At 33.0% G+C, this 23,822-nt stretch overlaps 1 protein-coding gene and 1 pseudogene across 8 annotated transcripts; both read left to right on the top strand.

Annotated features, from left to right (window-relative positions):
* Positions 1-7,467: 7,467 nt before the first annotated feature.
* On the top strand, positions 7,468-15,543 carry LOC107463414 (uncharacterized). 8 transcript variants are annotated; one of them, XR_008002129.1, is made up of 5 exons: positions 7,468-8,095; positions 8,204-8,300; positions 8,382-8,504; positions 8,585-8,730; positions 9,666-11,200. XR_008002129.1 is itself a non-coding variant. In XM_052253041.1 (5 exons), the coding sequence occupies exons 1-5, from the start codon at positions 8,093-8,095 to the stop codon at positions 14,290-14,292; spliced, it is 570 nt and encodes a 189-aa protein (XP_052109001.1). In that variant the 5' UTR covers positions 7,468-8,092; the 3' UTR covers positions 14,293-15,543. The 8 variants fall into 8 exon arrangements, 6 of the variants coding, with proteins under 6 accessions (XP_052109001.1, XP_020985567.1, XP_052109002.1 ...); XM_052253041.1 differs by lacking the exon at positions 9,666-11,200 and adding an exon at positions 14,063-15,543 and having other exon boundaries at positions 8,411-8,504; XM_021129908.2 differs by lacking the exon at positions 9,666-11,200 and adding an exon at positions 14,063-15,543 and having other exon boundaries at positions 8,382-8,508.
* A 2,647-nt stretch (positions 15,544-18,190) lies between these two features.
* LOC127741286 (oxysterol-binding protein-related protein 1C-like) overlaps positions 18,191-23,822 on the top strand; it is a 15,648-nt pseudogene continuing 10,016 nt past the window's right edge.

Genomic DNA, 23,822 nt, shown 5'->3' with positions numbered 1-23,822 from the left:
TTACTTTTTAATCTAACACCCCTCATGTAATCATATATCCTATTACAATTTGATTGAATGACAAGTGTAAAAAAAAATTGCTCTATGAATACTAAAAAATTAATCATGACGTATTTATATTATTATATATGTTATACATATATTACATATATTTTTTTAACAAATTAGTTCGCCAATAAATAAGTAAACATTTTAAAGTAAAATAATTAACTTCATTATGTTAGAATAACCAAATATTTTTAGAGTAGTATAATTGATATTTTTTTCTGAACATCAAGTTGTATGTAAAAATAATTATTTTAAATGCTGGGATTTTTTTCGAATAAACGCTAGAGTTTAGAGCTGGACAGATCCAGAAATCTAAGAGTAGAGGGGGTAAAAATTAAAATCTTGTATAATCAAATACAATGCTATTTATATATTTTTAAATATTTTGTTAATTAATTTATTTTATTAAGTATTTATGTGACAGTAAGTTATATTTTTATATTTTATAAATTAAAAAATATAACATAAAATAATATAAGTTAATTGCACTAACAATTTTGTTATGTGAATTTAAAATATATTAAAGTATTTTTATATAATAATAGGGATAAAAATTAATCAAAAAATAATAAAAAATAAACAACTAAATAAAATTAGAAAAAAATAATATCATAAATAATATTAAAGTATTTTTTATATAATTATAAATGTTAAAGTTAATCTTAAACAAATGCAAAAAAAAACTCTAAATTAAATAAAAAATACAAATAATATAAATATATATAGAGAAATTTAAACCCTAATACATAAAGAATAGTAACTCTTTTTATTATTACCACACTATTAAATTTTATTATATACAATACATCTATTATAATAATATATGAGCTTTTAAAATTTGTTGAGGGCCAAGACCACTACTTATCCCCTTTGAGTCCTCCCTAGACTAGAGTAATTATCTTTTTATTTTTGAAATACAAACACTGAAATAGATATAAATCATGCACACATAAATTTTAAAATTTTAATAAGACATGAGACATAACATGTATACATATAAAATAATTTTGTATTAATAAATGATAATATATTATTTCTAAACTCATTTAAAAAATGAGGTCTGTTACACATATAAGTCTTTTTGACTTACAAGTCTTACAAGTTGCTAACGGGTCTTTTAATGCGTTATTCATCCGGTTCCTCTTCCTCTTCCTTTTCTTCTTCTTCTTCTTCTTCTTCTTCTTCTTCTTCTTCTTCTTCTTCTTCTTCTTCTTCTTCTTCTTTGTTTTTTTTCGATTTTTATGGTTTTTGAAATCAAGTTTTTCCTCTTCCTCTTCCTCTTCCTCTTCCTCTTCGTTTTTTTTATTTTCATGATTTCTGAAATCAAGCTTTGAAATCGTTTTGAAGAAGAAGAAGAAGTAGAAAATGAGGAGGAGAAAGAGAAAGAGTTCTGAATTATGCAACGAATTTTGGGTGTATTTTCGTAATCTTTTGGGTGTATTTCTATAATCCTTTTGAAGATAATGGAACTTCAGAAATACACCCAAACGATTACAGAAATGCACCTAAATGATTAAAGAAATACACCTAAAGGATTACAGAAATACATCCAAACGGTTACAGGAATTTACCCAAACGATTATAGGAATACACCCAAAGGATTACAGAAATACACCCAAAAGATTACAAAACTACACCCAAAGCATTTAAGAAAATACACCCAAAATTCGTTGAAGTATATCTTATGCATAATTCAGAACTTTTTCTCTCTCCTCCTCCTCATATTCTGCTGCTTCTTCTTCCATAAAGATTTTATTATGAAAAATCGAAAAAAAACGAAAAAACAGAGAGAAGAGCACGTAAATGAAGAAGAAAAAGAGGAAGACGAGAAAGAATAACGTGCATAAACGAAAGAAAAGGAGAAGAAGAAGAGTAAGAGAAAGAAGAACGTGCAGCAAAACGAAGAAAGAAAGAGAATGCAAGAAAAGAAAAAAAAGAAGAAGGAGAAGACGAAGAGAAAGAAGAACGGCTCGAAGCGCATTTTGAACGTTATTTTTAATTGAACTTGTAAGGCTTACAAGCATTAATCACTTGTATGCGAAGAATTTCTCTTAAAAAATATAAATAAAAAATAAGATTGGATACAACTAATACATAATGAAATTTAACTATATTTAAACATATTTTTTAATTTTTATTAAGACATGATTGAATATCGAAAACGCATGTGTGCGTGTCTAGCATACAAACACAATAAATCTTAATATGATCGACACTACCTGACAGAATAATTGTGCTACGTTTCAACTTTTTTCTTTTTTTCCTCCCTTAAGGAAACCGAGTCAAAATCACAAAATCTTGCACTGTATGCAGCTTAAAATCATTGAAGGACAATACTTGGACCGTTATACCAAAGCAGTAATACATCAAGGTTTTGAATTTTCACTTTATATTTACAAATTTCAGATAATGCTGCAACTTACGTTACATGTATACGTGATCATATCACCTCCTTTTCCAATTTCAAACCGCCATGAAAGCTTCTTGAGGCACATCAACTTTACCAATGGACTTCATCCTTTTCTTTCCTTCAGCCTGACAGCAGAAAGAGAATCATACCATTATGAACAATCTTAAAAAATAACAGTAACATCAACTTGCTATGAAACCAGTTTCGTGTTTCCCTGTTGATGCAAGCAAAATCATTTTCTTTGATACAGGAAGAAATACTATTTAAGGTGAATGCATGATGCTATCTTGATTGATAACTGAAACTATCAACTTATATCAATCGGGCAGTACCTGTTTCTTAAGTAACTTCTTTTTCCTCGAAATGTCGCCACCTAGAAAAATGACATCGAATGTGAAAAAAAATTGTCAAACAGCAACCCAGGCAACCAGAAAGGCAAGGGAATCAAAGTGAAACCTTGTCATGCAAAATATTGTTCATAAGATATACATGGAAGGAACATTCATTTTCAAAATGGAGAACACGATAGAGAAAACCTGAACATGTTAAAGAAGAGACTTGACATAATCAGAATTCAAATTGCAAATTATTTAAGCCTCCTTATTTGCTAAATAGTGGACTCGATACTCTTGGATTCAGGATTCAAATATAAAGGACCAACTATAACTCAAACTCTCTTGAGTGACCACTTCAGTCCCGGATCTTTGTTTATTAAACCGGTAGTTCCTAAATTTAAAAACTACGAGATAGATCAGTCCTTAAAACTTACAAAATGAGATATTTAAGTCCCTCCTCCAAACAACCAAAACTCACAAAAAACAATTGATCTGTCTTACAGTTTGTAAGTTTAGGGACTAAAGTGCCCATATAGAAAAAGTTTACTCATATCATATCAGCCCCTTCAGCTTATAGTCCTAAATTATATATACAGGAAGAAATATTTAATTGGTTAAATTTTTTAAATTATATATACAATATAACTACATTATTTTAATTATTTTTTTCAGTTTATGTAGAAATTGCGTACTTTTTAATGGTGGAGGATATGCTAAATAGAAGTATATACATGTTTTCTTAGTTTTCTTAGAATTTGTGTCCCAAAGCATCGCATTATAATAGGGCAGCAGATGGCCTAGCGGTGGAGGCAGATCTGGGAGTAGTGTGAAAGTCAGTGGCTAGTGGCGGAGGTGATAATGTTCGCGTTGAACTTGATGGCGTGGAGGGCAGGGAGGAGCGTGAAGCCCCTTATACACCCAACGAGCAGAATCAAGCTGGAAAATAGATTGGCAAAGATGCGAAGAATTGTTCGAACAGCGCAGTGAAAAAAAAAACATTCTACCAGGTGTAGTTAATGAGATCCACGTTAGTTTGGACGAGAGTGGTAAGCAGTATGTTGGCATATGTCTGATGAGGCTAATGCCGTGCAAGATTCAGATTTAGAGGATGAGAATATAGTGGTGCAGAAAATTGGGTTGGATGATGAAAGGGCTGTAATGAACCTGGAAGATTCGGAGGACTCGGAGCAGGATGCAGACGGTAAAACTAATCAAGACGAACACGGAGAAAGTTGGGATAAAGATGTGGCTGAAAATAGGGCTGCTTGGGATCTGGCTGTCGAATCAGGAGCTATTTTATATGACGAGGATGAGGACATTATGGCTATTCTCCAAGCTCATAATAAGGTATTGGCACAAAAAAGAAGGCAAGTAAAACAGAAAGAGAAAGTAAAAAGGTGCCGCCCTAAAAACCGAAATAAGGTGTGTAATAAAGTTTTTAAATGATTTTAGTTTGTGGAATATGAGGTGTAATATCCTCACTACCAGAATGTCACGCTTCCGGCTGCGCCACTCTGATAGCAAGAAGTATTATGACTACTTTACATACTAAATATTAAAATAGGAGCCTGTGACTCGACACTATATCGCTGCGTTCTTTGAAAATCGAAAAATAAAATACTTTATCTTAAGAAAAATACAAGCAGGCATAGATTCATATACAAGACTCCTTACATAATATCTTATAATATAATATACATATAAAACATACAACTCCTATCCCTCTTACAAACTTGTGATAACAAAGACCAGGGAAGAAAATAATCCAATTAATACAACAACATATAAAACCAAATGCAGTTTAACTCTTTTTAATACTTCTTCATCTGGTTCCTGCAAAGGTAAAGTTGTAGGGGGTGAGAACCTAACCACACGGTTTCACCACGGAATTTTAAAGTTGTCATAAGAAGATATTTAATAAGAAAACTGTTTTCAAGTTCAGTGATTATCATTGCCTTATGAATCTTTTAAAGACCAATAAGGAGTCGTTCAAAACCTTTTCGAAGAAGCAATGTCTAATTTTTCAAAAATCCAAAACCTTTCCTTTCTTATAAGAGAATCTCAATCAGAAACTAACCACGCAATCAAACAACACAATCATCAACTCAGCACCAAAGTTCATTCTCAAATGTAGCACGCCAGGACAAACAGAGGCAAGACAGACAAGGAAAGCACAAGTAGGTAGCAGTTATAGCAAATAGTTTAAGTAGCAGTTACAAACAATTTAGCAATTAGGCAGACCAAAACAAGTTCAAACCCAAGCAAAGTATACAAATGCATATAATGCATGCTTGTCCTATGGCTGACGAGGCTCATTTGTCGGTTATCCAACCAACCCGACAAGTCTGAATTGTACTTAGACTGTCCCCCGACGTGCATCCCCAAGAATCTATGCATAGCTTTTTCTCAAATAATAAATATTGCTCAATTGGGGTAACATTTCCAGGAATTTATACAGTGCCCGGTCACACTTACGTCGTAGGGTCAACAGAGTATCGAGTTTTTAACCTGGTACATGTGGTGGCAAGCCACGGCACTTAATCCAAAGAACCTCGTATCTCAGATATTTCAAATTCATAAGCCATATGAATAATTCAAAGATCATATTTCAACATTCTCAACATCATAATCATTCATCAATCCAAATCTCATTTTCAAATTCATTCAAAAACCATATTTCAAAGAAAATCATCATCAATCCTCATCATCCTTCTTTCCATCCCGTCCATTAACAATCGCAATTCAAAACATAATTATTTCTTTGATAAATAAATCAATCTTAAAACGTATAATGTTTAAAAACAAATCTTTTTAAGTAATTACTTCAAATAAAAACTTAAAATTTCGGCAGCATCTCCTCTAAAACTTGGACATTGCCACCTTTTCGGGTCCCATCCAAACATTTCTCAAACCTTTTCTCAACCATTTCCAAATCTCAATCATTTTCCAAAATTCAACTAGTTCCAATATCAAATTATTTTCAAATCGAATCAATTCCAATAATAAAACTCTTTTTAAAATCAAAGCAGCTCAAATATTAAATCATATAAAATCAGACTAACTCAAAATCAAACCGCTTCAAACCACTTTTCATCATAACCAAGTAAATAACTTTTCAAACCAATTTTTTATCAACAACCGTACACCACTCAAGCAGTCAAGCAACCAACAATTCAGTCTAACAAACCATCCCATCCACAGGACAAGTATAATCATAGAAATATATCTTTTTGCATCAATATCTATTTATAACAACTCTGTAATATAAAATAGATTTTTAGAAAAAACCCCTACCTCAATAAGTCGAAACTATAGACCAAATACGTCACCGGAACTGTTTTCTTCTTGGCCCGACATTGGCAACAGCCGCAACCACAGCACCACGGTATCCGCACCCACAGCAGTAACTTAAATTCACCAACATGTAGCAACCGGATCTCGATCCTAAAGCATTAATGTCGTAGAATCTTAACAGCATATAATAGAACAGCGACTGACAGAGTTCGAAATTGAAATAAGGAATAGATTACCGTACTAGAAAGGAGCGACTAAACCAAGCAGCCGCAATGACAACAATACTCGCTACAATCAACGGCTCAGAGCAAAGGCGACATTAGCAGAATGGTAGCTCTGACAGCGGCGTGCGACAGAGCAACTCGTGATAAACAATCCCTGGCACAAACAACCTCAGCAACAACTCTTATAGTAACCAGGATTTTGACCGACAATAAGAGAAAACCAGAACAGAGCTAGAGTTTACCAAGAAGGTGGCGGCTCCAGTGGCGGTTTCTAGCGACCAGAGGTACGACGATTGTTCCTCAGTGACAATCGACGGCGGCGGCTGAAGCTTCATCGACGGTGACTTGGCAGTGGCTTGAACGACTTCTTCTCTGTGCGCGCTCTGCTTGACGGCGACGGACTCAGAGGCGGCGGCGACGTCACACGCAACAGCAGTTCGTGATGATGATGATGGCGACTCTGGCTTCATGGCGGAAACAACAACAGACGCGAGGGCAGGGCTTCTCCTTCCGCGCGCATGCTCTCTACTCTCAGACGACAGCACGGCGACCCAACAGCGGCGGCAGTGCTACAGTGGCGCAACGACTCCTTTCCCAACACCGGCGATGATGGTCATTCGGGATGAGGGCGTCGGTGTAAGACCCAAAACTTTTGAAAAGCCTTATTCTAAATTGATTTCAATTTATTTACTCATTAACGACTTTAATTTTAGAAATTATTTAATTAAAGCTAATTAAATCAAGTTTTGATAATTAAAATTAGAATTTTTCTCTAATTTTATAATTGTTGGATAATTTTCTATATTTGAACTATAAAAATTCAGTAATTGCAAAATAATAAGAATTTTGTATAAATTGATTTAAAGAATTGAGATGATGGAATTTAATATTTTAATTTTTATGAATAAAGAAAAATTAATTATATTATCTTTAATTATTGAATTAGAGAATTTATTTAAAAATAATTTATAAATTGATAATTAAATAGTATTTTTACAAATATTATTTGTGGATTAAAAATTGGTTTTTGGTTTTTAATTACTCCTAATTTTAGTGAAATGACTGAACTACCCCCAACCCTAATTCCCAAATTGGAACCCTAATTCTAAATCCCTAATCAGAAACCTAATTTTCCTTTCCCAACCGCTATTACCCCTTCCCCCTTTCTGAAACACCAACACACACACGCACAGAGATGGAGAAGAGAGAAAGAGAGCGCGCCAGTGGAGGAGAAGAGGGGAGGGAGCCGCGCCATCACCCTCCAGCCCGTCGTGCCACTGCCACGGTGCCATCGTGGTCGCCGACGAAGAGAGATTGCTCTTTAGTGGGAGGTTCACGGGCTTTGGGTCACAGTCGCGGAGAAGAGGCGTCGGAGAGAGGAAGCTCGCAGTGAAGAGAGAGAGGCGCACGAAGAAGAGAAGCCTGCAACTAGCCTTATCACCGTCAACGCCGCGGGTTGTTGTCGTCAATCTGCGAGCTACCACCGTGTCGTCGTTACTGTGCTGCAGCACCGCCGTTCAACCTCATCCCGCCGTGTCTCTATGGTCGTTTCTGTCACGTAAGGGAGCGAGAGAGGAGAGGTGGTGAACGAAGCCATCGTAGGAACCGCCGTTAGAAAGGGTTCAGGTCACCATTGATGGGGATAGCCAGAACAGTTCCGAGGTTTTTACCGTTGATTTTGATTTTGTTCTGTTTCGGTTGAAGCTGTTGCTGCCTCTAGTCGCCGAAAAACCACCACTATTTCTGCCCCGCCCCTGTTTCGTTAGGGTTTGCTGCTTTTCATGGTGAGACTGAACTTATTTTGCCTCCTTCACCATGTCAGTTGGTTTTAGTTTCACCTAATATCCATTTCATATTAATTTTAATTTGCCAGAATAAACTGTTACTGTTAGGTGTTGATGTTGTTGCTGTTACTACTACTGATTCTAATGCCATTGCTGCTGTTGCTGTTAATAAGGAATAAGTGGGTTTGTCGCCTTTGCCTTCTTGGTAAGCGTTTTTACTTCCAAAACTTTTGAAATCAATATTCCAATATAAGTTATTAGAGGCTCTGAGCTGTTAGTATTGTAGGATTGAGTTTCGATGATTTTATATCAAAGTTAAGGTTGCTGTTGGACCATCGGAGTTTCTGGCCGCTGTCGGAGCTGCCGCCGAATCAGCTCGGGATTGCGGTTGTTCCATTTTGTTCTTACTGTAGGTATATCTTATTGCGAACCCTCGCCGTTAGTTTTCTATCATGTGTTATTAAGGTTTTCACGATGTTTATGTTTTAGGATTGAGTTGTCGGAATTGCCTGTTGCAATTAAAACTATTTCTGCTATTGCGGAAGTGAGCAGACCTGCGATTGAAGCTGCAGTTTATTTCGGGCGGAGAGGAATGATTCTTGTGACGCCTTTAGTTTATGGGTTCAACTTTCGAGGTAGGAGTTTTTCTTAAAATCTATTTTACATTACAAAGTTGTTATAAATAGATATTGATACAAAAAGATATATTTCTATGATTATATTTGTCTTGTGGATGTGATGGTTTGTTGGACTGGATTATTGAGTGCTTGATTGTGTGAGTGGTGTATGGTTGTTGATAAAAAATCGGTTTGAAATGTTATTTATTTGATTATTAGGAAATGTGGATTTTCTTGGTTTTAGAGTTTACTTGGTAATATAAAAGAAACGATTTTGGAAATAATTTGAGATATAAAAATAAATTGATTCGGGGAGCGGCTTGATTTTGAATTGGTCTGATTTTATAAATGATTTAATATTTGAGTTGATTTGATTTTAAAAAGAATTTTATTGTTTGAATTGATTTGATTTGAAAATAAATTGATATTGGAACTGGTTCAACTCTGGAAAAATGTTTGAGATTTAGAAATGGTTGAGAAAAAGTTTGAGAAATGTTTGGATGGGACCCGAAAAGGGTGGCAGTGTCAAAGTTTTAGAGGAGATGCTATCGAAATTTTATAAAATCGGAAGTTTTATTTGAAGTAACTAATCAGAAAGCTTTGTTTTTAAACATTATATGTTTTAAGGTTGATTTATTTATCAAAGAAAGAATTGTGTTTTGAATAGGGATTGTTAATGAACGGGATGAAAAGAAGGATAATGAGGATTTTCTTTGAAATATGGTCTTTGAATGAATTTGGAAATGAGATTTGGGTTGATAAATGATTATGACGTTGAGAATGTTGAGATATAATATTTGAATTATTCATATGGCTTATGAATTTGAAATATCTGAGATACGAGGTTCCCTGGATTAAGTGTCGTGGCTTGCCACCACGTGCACCAGGTTGAAAACTCGATACTCTGTTGACCTTACGACATAAGTGTGACCGGGCACTATATAAATTTCCAGGAATGTTACCCCATTGAGCAATATTGATTATTTGAGAAAAAGCTATGCATAGACTCTTGGGGATGCACGTCGGGGGACAGTCTAAGGACAATTCAGACTTGTCGGGTTGGCTGGATAACTGACAGATGAGCCTCATCAGTCATAGAACAGACATGCATCATATGTATTTGTATGCTTTGCTTGGGTTTGAACTTGTTTTGGTTTGCCTAATTGCTAAAGTGTTCTTAACTGCTACTTGAACTATTTGCTGTAACTGCTACCTACTTGTGCTTTTCTTGTCTATCTTGCATGTGTTTGTCCTGGCGTGCTACATTTGAGAATGAACTTTGGTGCTGAATTAATGATGGTGTTATTTGATTGCGTGGTTGGTTTTTGATTGAGATTTTCATAATGTGAGCCCCATCAAGTATCACCTACCCTTTTCAATGTTGTTTCTTGATTTAAGCCACGTCCACTAGAAAGATCTCAATTTTATAATGCAACAATTGTCTTTCGTATTTAACTTTCATGAAGCATGTCTTTACGTTTACAAGAAGCTCCAACAATATTGCACAAACTAACAAGAAAATTAAAAAGTAGTACAATTTTGACCTGTTTCTTTGCAACAACCACAAGTGCTAATTGAAGTTGGTGAGCAAAATAATAAACATAAAAAGCACAAGCATTTTCTTTCAAGATCAAACTTTTTAAGCCATTAAATTCTCTCTACATATTACTAACTCCATCGTAATCTTGTCCATGTATCCTTGCTAGGCTTAAATTATGCTTTGCTAATAAATATTCCAAAACTACTTTTAACGACAACATATTTGTGCTAGAAACATGGACAAGATCAAGAAATCGCTCCATTACAATCCCTTCTTTGTTCACATACCGCAAACAAACAGCCATTTGCTCTTTAACAGAAATGTCTCGAGTATCATCAACTAAAACAACAAATAAATCATCTCCAAGATCATCAATAATAACTTTAGTAGTTTCACTTACAGTAGCTCTAACAATATCTTTTTGAACTTTAGGTGCTACTAGTTTAAGGTTTTCACGAGCATTTTTGAAAATACGATACAATCTCTGTATTATGTTGAGCAAGAAAGTCAAGAAGCCCCAAAAAATTACCTTGATTATTTGAATTGTGTGATTCATCATCACCACGAAAAGTCAATCCTTGTCGCAATAAGAACCTAATGCACTCAATTGTTGCTGTTAAGTGAGTTCGATAATCTCTTTTATCTTAGTCTGAATGCTTTTGAAAAACTTCAATATGTTGCTTTTGCTTCATGAGTGCTTCGTATTTTCTTCGAATTTGATTATGAGCATTATCATAATTTTCAACATGTGTTTGTAATCGCTCATTCTTTTTCCAATTTGAAAAGCCATCTTTTACAAAAGCATCATCACTTACACCATCAGGTTTCATAAGATAGCAACAGAGACAAAAAGACAACATATTTTGAAATACTATATTCCAACCAATTGCTAAATTCATCAAACCAATCAGCATTAAATCTACGGAGAGAAGTTTCAAAATATGTTTGTGAAAAATCATGTCTATCTTGGTTGACAAGGACCTTTTTGCAAATAAGTTCGTCTAACTTCATCTCGTCTAAATTGATCAATTCACTTTAAAAATTTATATACAACATAATTACATATAATAGAATAGAACGAAAGATAAACAAATAAATAATAAGAATCACTAAATTGAGAATAAAATAAAATATATAAATTCATGAAGAGAATAAATAAAATAGATTAATACCTAAACTGTAATTGTTTGAATTAAAATTTATAATTAAAAATATCAAAAAGAGAAACAATAAAATTCAAAGATACATAGAGTCGTAAAGAGCTATATAAAATTAAATAGAGAATTTAAAATTTACTTTTTGATGAATAGAAGATGACCACTAGACAAAGAATAGAAAAAGAAGGTTGAAAATATAAAACTAAGAAGAGGGTTTAAGAGAATAAATGAGTGACGGCTGGGATTAGAGAATAGAAGAAGACTAAATTTGATTAGATTAACTAATAGTCAAAATGATAGAAAGATAAAATGAATTTGAAACTTTTAATAATTGGAACTTTTAATTTATTTGTAGTGGAGTCATTTAAAATTTAAAATGGGGCATATATATATATATATAGGTTTAAAAAAAATGAAATGAGAGTGGGAAAAGTGCCCCCCAATACTATGCATGGGCCACGTGGACGAGTATTACGTCCAACATTTTCAGTTTGAATAGTCGTAACGGGTATACTTTCAGTTCCAATTGCGCCTTCCAAACATGAAGATACGTCGGCTTGTTGCATGGATACTGGTATGCTATCATTGGTGGATGAACCACCATTCACATTTGATAATTCATCAGCCATGTGAATGATCTTCCCACTTCGTAATCGCATACACTAAGAGATTACTGAAAAAATAATTATTTTGACACACTTCGATTTAAAACTGTCCCACCGGGCGGCCAATTTATTTTGTCAATTTTTAGCAAATCGATGGTAGTTTGATATCTAGTGGTCTGGGAGCGAAACCTACTCATCTGTGCGAGTACTAGTTTTCTAAAAGTGTATCAAAGCGTCTTCGATTAGACAAATGTTGAAAATAAAGATAAAGTAAATTTGTAAATTGATAAATGAGACTTAGAAATTAAAGTTTTGAAAACTAAATAGACGGCAAATGGAAAGGTTTGCATGAAAATTAAAAGAGAACAATAAAAATACTTTCGATTAGATCAAAGGACTTTAACATAAGGAATGAAATGCAGAAAGATAAATTAGACGAAGAAAGTGAAGAACACTTGGTAAATATGATTAATTAAAATGTTAAATTTACAGAAAAATAAATTGAAAGAAAGAAGAAGATGGAAGGAACCCTACAGAAAATGCAATTCGATCGCAAACTCATGAATTCCCTAGGATGTGAGAATGCTAGAGTGTGTTTTCTAAGTCAAAGTTCCAACCCTTATTCCCTAGTACTTCCTAGTATTTATAGGCTATCTTACATAACGGATAATTAAGTTACAATTAATTACAATTAAATAAAAATTACAAATTTGAAATACAATCACTCTTGGTAACCATTCCCGCTGCGTGATTGTAGATATTCCCCGTGTGTTCCTCGTGTGATAGAAGCCACTAACATTCTCATTTTCATAACTATTCGACCAGCTTTTTGAAGGCCTTACTCAATTTCTCGAATCGAGTCTCCTACTCGATTTAGCTTACTCGATCAACAAAATAATCGAAATCCAAATCAGCGCTAATTACTTCCAACTTCATACTCATGCGCGTGTTTTTTCGAGAAACTACACTTAATTCTTTTCAATCCAACTCATTTATATCGAAAATATTTTTTGATCAACAAGAGGATAACTTACTATGATCCATCATGAATGTTATTTCTTCTGTTTTCTCCAGCTAATTTTTTCAAAAATTTTTGTGCATGACTAGCAACTTATTTTTGCGTTTTTGTTTTGACATAATCTTCAGAAATTCTTTTCCACTTGCGTTTATAACCTAATTCTTCGTATCCTCTGAGAAATAACCTGTCAAGACACATTTTTAAAAAAATAATTATTAAAAAATTACAATGGTATATGATATTTTTAGAGGATTTTTTTTCAAAAATAAAATAAAAAAATTAATTATTTTTCCATACCTGATTTTTTAACTTTAACTTTTTAAATATGATTTTTTTTATTTAGGGCGAATTTGTCGCACTTCCGATGAACTCTATATTTTTTTATAGAGTTCGCTAATCCCTGGCGAACTTCACTTCAATTTTTTCCAAATTTCACGTAACTCAAATTTTTAAGCCATTATCATGATTTTCAAGAATACATAAGAGTACATAAAAATATACAGACAATAACCATGACTTCTTTAATATTATTGGCATCAATGACAACCATTATCATCGTCTCCAGATATATACAGTGCAATAAGCTATATTTAACAACGATTTTTTCTCTTTATAAATTTGAAAAAAACATTATTTTCATTAAAGTACTCTGGAGACACTGATAATGATTGTCATTGTCCGTTGTGAAGTTTAAAAATTTGAGTTAGCCATCTTTTTTAGAATTTGAAGGAAAATTCACCGGGATGCGAAAATCGTATTTAAGAAATTAAAGTTTAAAAATAGGATTTAGGGAAATAATAATTTTTTTATTTTATTTAAGACGAAAAAAATATTTTTAGATATCAAACCTTTTTTTCTGATTTATTTTTTTTGTTTCCAAGTCCAAAAAATGTTATTATGCTCGTATAATAATAAATAAAAGAGGAGGAAAAAGGAATAGAATAATACATACTCATTCTCTTGTTGAGTCCAATGAACTGTTTTCTTTCTTTCACCAGTCTTAGTTAAAGGTTGGTGTTGGATTATGTAGGTGTTGGAAGGTTGGTTTTGTTTACTTGTTCCGGGGAGGGAGAGTGGGTTGCGTTCCAATGTGGTGGGAGGTGCAGCAGGTGCGATGGAGGTGTGATGCAGATTGATATAAGATTTATGGATGAGACTAATGTCAGTTATAAGCTTCTGGAAGCGTTCCTGTATTTGCATGGGGGTCTTTCCGGTGAGACAAGCAGCCACCGCTGGAGCTCCTGTTACTGTCAGCTCTGACACCATGGCCTTCGCTCTCCCTGCTGCTGCTGCGGTTGTTGCCCGTCGTGTATGGCTGTCGGAGAAGTTGTTACGGCCGCTAGAACCACGCCAGAGCTGCCGCTACTTGGTTCAGTCGTTCCTTTTCCGCCAGCGTTGATGGTGACTTGAGATGCGTCTCTGTCGCCGAAAAATGACGCGATGATTGGCGGAAATTATCACTGGAGCCGTTGCCATTCTATTCATTTGTTACTTTCTAAATGCAGTAAGTGATTTCTTTTTGGAACCCTTGAGATATAAGTTTCTGTTTTTTATGCTGAGGTTTTGCAACGTTATTGCGATATGGTTGAATGTCGGTTATTGTGTGTTGCGTTTGAAGTTGCGGTTATTGTTGTGGAAGCGATATGGAGTTGTGGTTACAGCTGCATCTATTGCAGGTTGGGAGAAAAATGAGTTTGATGAGTTTTAGAGTTTTTGAGTTTCGACAATCAAGGTAGGAGCGCTGATAAATCCCATTTGTAGGGTTTATCTTGTGCTTGATTTAGGAAATTTTATAACTTTTTACCCACATTTATCCATTGAAATAGCATGGTTTTATAACTTCTCCTTTAATTGTGCTTAAGAGTGAAAACATACTTTTTAGGACTTAAAATAGCTAAATCTAATTCTCCTTGATTCCATTAGATGCCTTGATATATTTGCTAAGTGATTTCAGATTTAGGAGGCAAGGATTAGACCAAGGGAATGAAGGAAAAGCATGTAGAAATGAAGAACTCATGAAGAAATAAAGGAAACGCAAAAGTTATCAAGCCGACCTCTTCGCACTTAATCGATCATAACTTGAGCTACAAAGGTCCAAATGATGCGGTTTCAGTTGGGTTAGAAAGCTAACATCCGGGGCTTCGAAATGATATAAGATTTGTCATAGTTTCTACACGTATGGTAACGCGCACGTGCATTGTATGCGCACACGTTGTTGCTGCCATATGATCCACTTAAAGCAATACGTGGCCAGCAAATTCTAAAGTCTTGTGGGTCCAATCCAACTCATTTCTGATGCTATTTAAGCCAAGGATTGAAGAGGGATGAGGATGCTAGTTACCATTAGTTTAGTTTAGCTTAGTTTAGTAGTTAGAGTTAGTTTCTAGAGAGAGAAGCTCTCATTTCTCTCTAGAATTAAGATTAGGTTTAGTTCAATAATCTTAGATCTAGATTTTAATTCATGCTTTCATCTTCTTTTACCTCTCAATTCTTTGTTGTTACATTCATCATTCTTCCATTCTTTTGTTGTAATTTCCTTTATGTTGTTCTTATACTTTGTTGTAGATATATTCTTGCTTCTTCTACTTTTCTTTCAATTCAATTTGAGGTAATTCATAATAATTGTGTATCTTTTGGTTGTTGTTGTCAATTCCTTTCAATAATTGTTGTTAGATTCTATTCTTGTTGTAGATTTCATGTGCTTTCCCTCTATGCCTCTTATGTGTTTGATAAAATGCTTCTTTTAGTTTTAGTATAGATTTTGTTCCTCTTGGCTTTGGTTGAGTAATTAGTGACTCTTGAGTTATCTAATTTCTTTGTTGATTGATAATTAGAAGTTGCTAATTGATTTGAATGCCTCTAAAGCTAGTCTTCCCTTTAGGAGTTGATTAGGACTTGAGGAATCAAATTGATTCATCCACTTGACTTTCGTCCATGGTTAGAGGTTAACTAAGTGGTAGCAATGAACAATTTGTGGTCACAATTGAGGAGGATAACTAGGATAGGATTTCTAGTTCTCATATCTTGCCAAGAGCTTTGTTAGTTGTTAGTTTATTTCCTTTGTCATTTATATTTCTTGTCTAAAATCTCAAAAACCCCAAAATAACTTACAACCAATAACAAGACACTTTATTGTAATTCCTAGGGAGAACGACCCGAGGTTCAATACTTCGGTTTATAAATCTAGGGGTTTGTTTTAGTGACAAACAATCTTTTGTATGAAAGGATTATTGTTGGTTTAGAAACTATACTTTACAACGAGATTTCATTAGTGAAATTCTAAACCGTTAAAAATCCGTTCATCAAGCACTTTTCTTAATTTTATTTTATTGTAAAAAATTATTATAAATCGATATTGATGCAAAAAATATATTTTTGGTGATTATGAAAAAGTTTATTCGATTGAATATTATGAAAAGTAATTTTCTTGGTTTTAGAGATGAATTGGTATTGAAAATGAATCGACTTTGAAAATAATTTATTGAAAATGAATTGACATTGAAAATGGTTAAAATTGGAAGCAGTTTGATATTTGAACATGATTTGATATCGAAATCGGTTTAAAATTGGGAATGATTTGATATTTGGGAATGGTTTGGTTTGAAACTATTTGAGAAGGCTGAGAATTCTGAATTATTAGTTGATGCTATTGAAGTTGATTTAAAATTGTGATTAATGAGATTGGTTGATTAAATTATGGATTTTGTTGATTTCCTTGAGTTGAGTGATGTTGTTGTGATAATGATTTATTGGAAGTGATTTGAATGATTGAGAGATGTTTGGTTTGATTTGGTTGGGACCCTTGAAGGGTGCCAAAGTCTGAATTTTAGAGGAGATGCTGTCGAAATTTTTAAAAATATTGGAGATTTTGTTTGAAGTGATTATTTAGAAAGATTTGGATTTAAGAATTATATCATTTGATTTTGATTTATTAAAAAAAGAATTAATGAGGTTTTGAGTTTTATTTATTTAAGAAAGGAATTATACTATTTTGAGTTCAATTTATTAAGAAAAGAATCATGTTTGAATTTGATTTATTTTAGAAAGAAATTATGTTTTGAGTTCAATTTGATATGAAAAGACTTATGTTGAATTTGATTAAAGAATTATCTTTTGAGGAGTTTTGGTGAATTTACAGTATTTGAATTTGATTGGCGAAGAAAGATGATTTTTGGGTCTCAGAAAATCATTGAACTTGAGAATGAAGTTGAAAGTAGGCTTTATGCAATTACTTCAAATCTAAGAGTTATGCTTTTGGGGATTTTCAAACGGAATTGAAGAATGGATTATCGAGGTTAATTTGAGACTTTTAATTTGGTGAAAATGAGTTTTATCGAATTGATCTAAATTAAAGATGAAGTTGAGGATTCATCTCTTGTTGCGGTGGACAAGCTTGAGGTTGAAGATTCTCTCGCTTGTCGCACCAAAAAGTTGGATAGAAGGTCGATGATTCCCTTCGGTTCGATTCTGCATTATTAATTCTAATTTTGGTTATGTTTGACTATGTTGGATTGAAATGAGTTTTGGATTGATATGGCGAGGACGGTGGTTTTATCCCACTTGCGGAATAATGAGTTTTGAAAAAGATACAGGTTATTATGCCTGCGAGGTCTACAAGGCATTCACCCTGCGATAAGTACAGGTTATTCTACTTGCGAGGGGGTACAAAGCACTTAATTTTGCGAGGTGTGCAGGACACTCAACCCTACGAGATTCAACCCTACGAAATTCCCTCTGTATGCAAGGTGTACATGGTACTCACCTTACGAGATTATATTATTTATATAGTGTAAGAACTGCAAATTAATTAACCGCTTAATTATAAAATAAAATAATAATTTAATTAATCGAAATAGGTTCAAAAATATAGAAATGTTATTTTAAAAATATAAAGGTGAAATACAGATTTAGTAAATTTTTTTGAGGAAAAAAGGTATTTTTCTACAAAAAATCGCATACTGGTAATTTAGTCGATAGTACCAGCTTAAATATATTCGGTACTGTCTGAGAATAATAAAAACAGTAGAAAATCTTGAGAAAATATTTAGACACTAATTCAAAAAGATTTGACCTAACGAATGAGACTGGATTCAAGTTGGGTCCAAGTCCAATATATATATATATATATATATAACTTTTAATGAGCATTCAGCTCATTTTAACCTAATATGAGGGAGAGCGGCGCTGAACTTGTGAAGAGAAGAAGGAAACTCCATTCCACTATTCATCTTCATCTTGTTTTGCTTGTAACTTGAGTTATGGAGCTCCGATTGACGAGTTTTCTCCTTTGCCAGAGTTTCCCGTCAATGTGCTTCCGTCGGAGTTTCCCGTCAATGGGAACAAAGAGTTTGAGATGGTGATTGCTGAATGTCTTCCGGAAGCAATGCAGAACCGGTGGGAGGCTGTGGCTGCTTGTCTCACTGGAAAGACCCGCATGCAGATACAGGAACGCGTCCAGAAGCTCATCTCCGACATTCAGTAATAAGCATTTCAAACTCTTTGTTCTCATCCTCACTCCAGACGGGCTCAGGCTGTGCCTGAGGTTGTTGATAGCCAATCTGCATCACACCTCCATCGCACCTGCTGCACCTCCCGGCGGAAGCACATTGACGGAAAACTGCTTGCAAAGGAGGAAGCTGAGGTTGAAGCTGTTGATTACCACCCACATTGGCGGCAAGAATGTGGTTTTCGTCCCCAGTCCAGACCGGATGATGCAGAGGCAGAGACTGAAACTCAGAGGGCGACTGAAACTGAGGTGGTCCCGTGTCGGCGGCAAACAGTAGTTCTGCCTCTGGCAATGGAAGCAGTGATTGAAACGGAGGCTCCTCCCACAGTTGCATAGTTGAGAAAGTATCTAATTCTTCACTCATTCTTGGATTAACTACTTCTTTTTCTTCCTTTTAGGATTCTAAATTAGATTATGGGTACTTCTTCTTCTTAGAATTTGCAATTGGCCAATTTTATAGTATCTCTGAGGAGTTTTTTAATTTTGCTTAATTTATCTTTTGTAGTATTTAATTTTCTAAAAATGAGTTATTTTTATATTTTTTAAATTAAATATTACTTTATAATCTTTTTAGATACTCCTGCAACCTCAAATGCTTCTGATCAATGCAGCAGTCCAAAATCACCAAGCCAAACCCCCACTGAATAGCTGTAATTACCAAACCAAACACCGTACAATCTGACTTCAACTCAACCTCAAAACCGTTTACCCATGAGAGGCTTAGAAGTATGTCTTCCACCTATACAACCCTTAAATACTCACTCAATTACAACCAGATCCATATCTGGGATAACCAAACCATAAGCCTTGGCCTCACAAGTTATTGTTCTTATCAACAATATATCAACCAGTGTCAAACAAGTACTAAATTGTCCACATTGGAAAAAGGTCATGGATGTTGAGATTCAAGCATTGAATAGATGTCAAACTTGAACACTCACTGCACCATCACAAAATGCAACAATCATAGGCAGCAAATTGGTATTTTTCCGTTAAAAAGAACTAAAAGGGTGAGATACTAAGTATAAAACAAGGTTGGTAGGTAAGGGTTTTCATAAAAAAGAGAAAGTGGGTTATGACAAATCTACTCTAGTGTGTATGTTCAACAAAGTCATATATGGTTTGAAACAAGAATACTAAATCTGATGTATCACTCTTTGTTAGACATAATGATGCTCATGTTATACTCAAATGACTCTGAACCTTTTGATAATCCTACAAAATGCAGATCAATAGTGGGTGCATAACAGTATTTAACAATGACAAGACCTGAGTGTCTCAATTTGTCCAGCAACCAACCCTTCAACACTAAAGAGAATCCTCGGATATTTGCAGCTTATAGTGGATAATGGAATTGTGTTCACCAAGTCTACTGATTTTAGAATCTTGTCATTTGTAGATGCAGATTGGGGAGGAGATCTTGAAGACAAAAAAAAAAATCAATCACAGGATATTGTGTATACTTAGGAAAAACCTTATAGCTTGGAGAAGCAATAAGCAAACCAAGATGAGCAGGAGTAGCACTACAGTAAGTTCAGCTCAAACTAAAATCATGTCAGTTTAGCAATTATTGGAGAATTGCAAATCCCATACATCATTTTCTTCAAGACTTAGTGAACCAAAATTCACTCTATAGTTGTTCACACACCCTCTCAAGACCAAGTGGTAGACTCATTGTCACAACATTTGTTTGATAGATACAAGCGCATACTAAGGGTATTCCGAAGTCCATATCTTAGTTTGAGAGGGATATTAAGGATGAAGACAAAATTCAATTACAAAACAGTTAGTGAGTTGTGAGTTGTGCATTGTGCAGTTAGTTAGAGTAACTGTTCAGTCAGTTAAAGTCAGTTAAAGTAACCATTCTTAGAGAATCTTGATCTGCAATGTAAGTATAATTAGTGCATATATAGGAGGACTCTACTCAGTTATGTACACACTTTTATATTTTGAATTTACAATCAAATATAACACTTTCTTCTTTTTCTATTTTGTGGCAAGTGATGAGAGATCTCAAAGGTGATCAAGAGAATGTGTGGGCCGATTGCATTGATAACTACCCACCAAAATCATTGTCTAACCCTTTCATGGAGAAGTATAGTTGGATCAATGATGTTGAGGATGAAAGCACCGCTGAGATCCCTGATTTTCTCAAGTAACCTCATCAATCATTACAAGGTTTTATTAATTTATTTTCATATTCGGTTAGAGTTGTAATCATAGGTGTATTTATTTTGTATCATACATCGTGTGACTCTTGTTAACACTTTTAACGGGCACATTTGTAAATATGCGAGTCCATTCGATGTATGATACAAAATGAATATTTTATATATTTAATTTCTCGATGTATTTTTAAAGAAAGGACAAATTAAAGGTTGGGGGCGCTTTTTTTTTTTCCTTTAGATTATTTTTTCACAAGCATTGATGTTAATGTGTATTTTTTAGTAAATTTTTATGTAAACTATATACTTGCTATTGTTTAATTATATATTTCTCTCTCAAGGAATGGTGGTTATAAATCCACAAGAAGGAAAGTGGTGTTGTGTTGCTTCTATATATTTAGCATTTAAATCTAGAATTTAAGATCTAGTATTTAGGATTCACAGTTTTAGAATTTAGGATTTATAATTTAGAATTTAAAATTTTAGATTTAGAATATGAAATTTTGTACTTTATTTAGAGTTTAATAAGTGTTCTACTTCATATTTTTTCTAGAACCCACTAACATTCGCCTTATATATATACATATTTTATTAAATAATACATATGTTTTATTATTGAAGTACTTACGATGTTGTTATTGAGATAGGTCAGTCATCACCCCATGACTGTTGCATGCCATTGTGATGGCAATGGCTGGAAATTTTGGGGTGACAGCACCTTAAAAAGCAAATTCTGGGGAAGATCCATTCAGCTTGATCCTATTGGTATTTTGACTTTGGAATTTGATGATGGAGAAATCTTTCAATGGAGCAAGGTATATCAAGTTTTAATTATGTCATATATTCTTAATTATTATTAGCTTATTAATTAATTATAACTAACATCTTGTTAGTATATATCATCAGGTGACAACATCAATTTACAACCTTATTCTAGGAAAACTCTATTGTGATCATTATGGTACAATGAGGATAGAGGGAAACCGTGACTTTTCATGCAAGATTAAATTCAAAGAGCAATCAATCATTGATAAATAGGAACTTAATGTGCGTCACTTTTTACAAAATATAACCTTACACAATTTGGAAAACCAACCCACCACCTGAACACCAGACAAAATATAACCTTACACAATTTGCCATTACACTTAATGAAATCACACCTGGACTCCAGGTTGGTAATTCATGTTTAATGCATATCACTAATTGATAAATAGGAACTTAATGTGCGTCACTTTTTAAATAATTTGATTGATTTGATTAAATTTTTAACTAATAGCTTTTAATTATCAATTTTATATAAAGTTAACTGTATTTAAATTTTTACTATGATATTATTAATTTGTATAATATTAATGGATTTAACTAATATATGGATTATCTTTAGAATACGTGGTAAGATTATTACAATATTAAAAAAAAATTCCATTAATAAATATATTGAAAATCTAAGTATGAGAGATCAGTCCAAATGACTCAAATTTTTTTTATGTATAGGTATAGATATTATTATATCTTTATCTTTATAGTAATACAAATGGGGAGCTCATTTGCTGACGTGGCGCTCATACGTTGAGTTTGAAAGTTTATTTGCTTACGCATTTTAAGTTTGGGTTGTTTTACTTAGGTTGTTATTTTTAAAATTTTAAATTGTTTTATTTGTTTGGATTATTTTACTTATGTTGTTATTTTTTAAATTTTAAATTATTTTATTTAAGTTGTTATTTTTTAAATTTTATTTAGATTGTTCTTTTTTATATTTTAACACTATTTTTTAAAAATCTGTTAATTCTTTTTAGCATAATTTTTTAAAATTTTATTGATTTTTTTTAAATTGTAGCTATATAAATTCTTTTAAAGAAATTTAGAGTTTTAAAAAAATTTACGTTAATTATTCTTCGGTTGTTACATACTAATATTACAATAAATAAATATTTACGTTAGTTTAGAATTTTTAAATTATTATTTATTTAAGTTGTTATTTTTAAATTTTAAATTTGGGTTGTTTAACTTAGTTTGTTGTTTTTTAAATTTTAAATTAAAGTCAACCAAATTTTAAAAAATTTAGTTATGATACAACTATAAAAGGATAAGTTATGAGAGATGTAAAGCACCACAATTTAAAGTACATCAATCCCTTTCTTTACATATATCCAAAATCTCCCTACTTATTCCAATGGCTGATATTCACAAAATTGCTAACATCAATCCTACAATCTACAATTTGTGTGTACGTATACGAGTGATATGGTTATGGACACTATCAAGTTACGAAAATTCTCCATTGCCATACTCAATTGAGATGGTTTGACTCAATGAAGACGCGAGTTTTCTACTAATATCCTTTTATTCATGACGCCAAAGTTATTTATTTATTTATTTAAATTAAAGTCTATGTACATTGAATTAGATATTAAATAAGTCTATATTTAACTTTTTCTTATGTTATTTTCTTTTTTAAGCAGGTATCGAATAAAGCTTAGTGTCATTGATGATTCTGACTGTGCATGTTATGTAGTCTTTGACAATGAGGCAAAACAAGTTTTGGAAGAGAGCTGTGTAGAGATACTTGATCCACTCCTATTGGTAAGATCTAACCAATATTTATTTCTAAAAGCATTAGTGAAGATATTTTTATTGGTACTTTTTATATTATTTATTATTAATATATTACGTAATATCCTGTAGAAAGGAGATCTATCAGATACACCTACACTTTTACTCAACCTAATTGATAAGATCTTTCTCTTCATCATTGAAGTTCAAATATATGATATTTCATATTTTTCACCTTCTTATAAAGTTAAGAAGATGACTAATAATGTGGATCTCATAAATAAATTCAAAGAGACTCACCCTATTCAAATTGTGAGTATATATAAGTGTACTTCTATTAAAAATTAATTTATTTTTTGCTTTCTTGGTCATTAGTAGTATCTAATTTATAAATAATAATTAATTATAATTTTAGGATGTTGACTACACCGGTGCTTTGTTTCTAATTTCAAAGACATCCTCAATCATTGAAGGGGAGAAAGTAGAAGGTACTAAGGTATTTGTTCAAAAAATATTTTTTTTTGTTTGTTCTCTCAAAATTAGATCTTAATTTTATTCAAAAA

This window comes from Arachis duranensis, chromosome 8 (assembly GCF_000817695.3).
Source record: "Arachis duranensis cultivar V14167 chromosome 8, aradu.V14167.gnm2.J7QH, whole genome shotgun sequence".
NCBI lineage: Eukaryota > Viridiplantae > Streptophyta > Magnoliopsida > Fabales > Fabaceae > Arachis > Arachis duranensis.
Note: the sequence above shows the minus strand (reverse complement) of the source record. Positions and strands in the feature narration are given on the sequence as shown.

What these genes read in the sequence shown, in the direction of transcription:
- LOC107463414 (XM_052253039.1), top strand. An exon ending in TTGTCGCCTTTGCCTTCTTG is followed by an intron (nt 8,301 to 8,415) that starts GTAAGCGTTTTT and finishes ATCAAAGTTAAG; the next exon opens with GTTGCTGTTGGACCATCGGA. An exon ending in TTATGGGTTCAACTTTCGAG is followed by an intron (nt 8,731 to 14,062) that starts GTAGGAGTTTTT and finishes TGGATTATGTAG; the next exon opens with GTGTTGGAAGGTTGGTTTTG.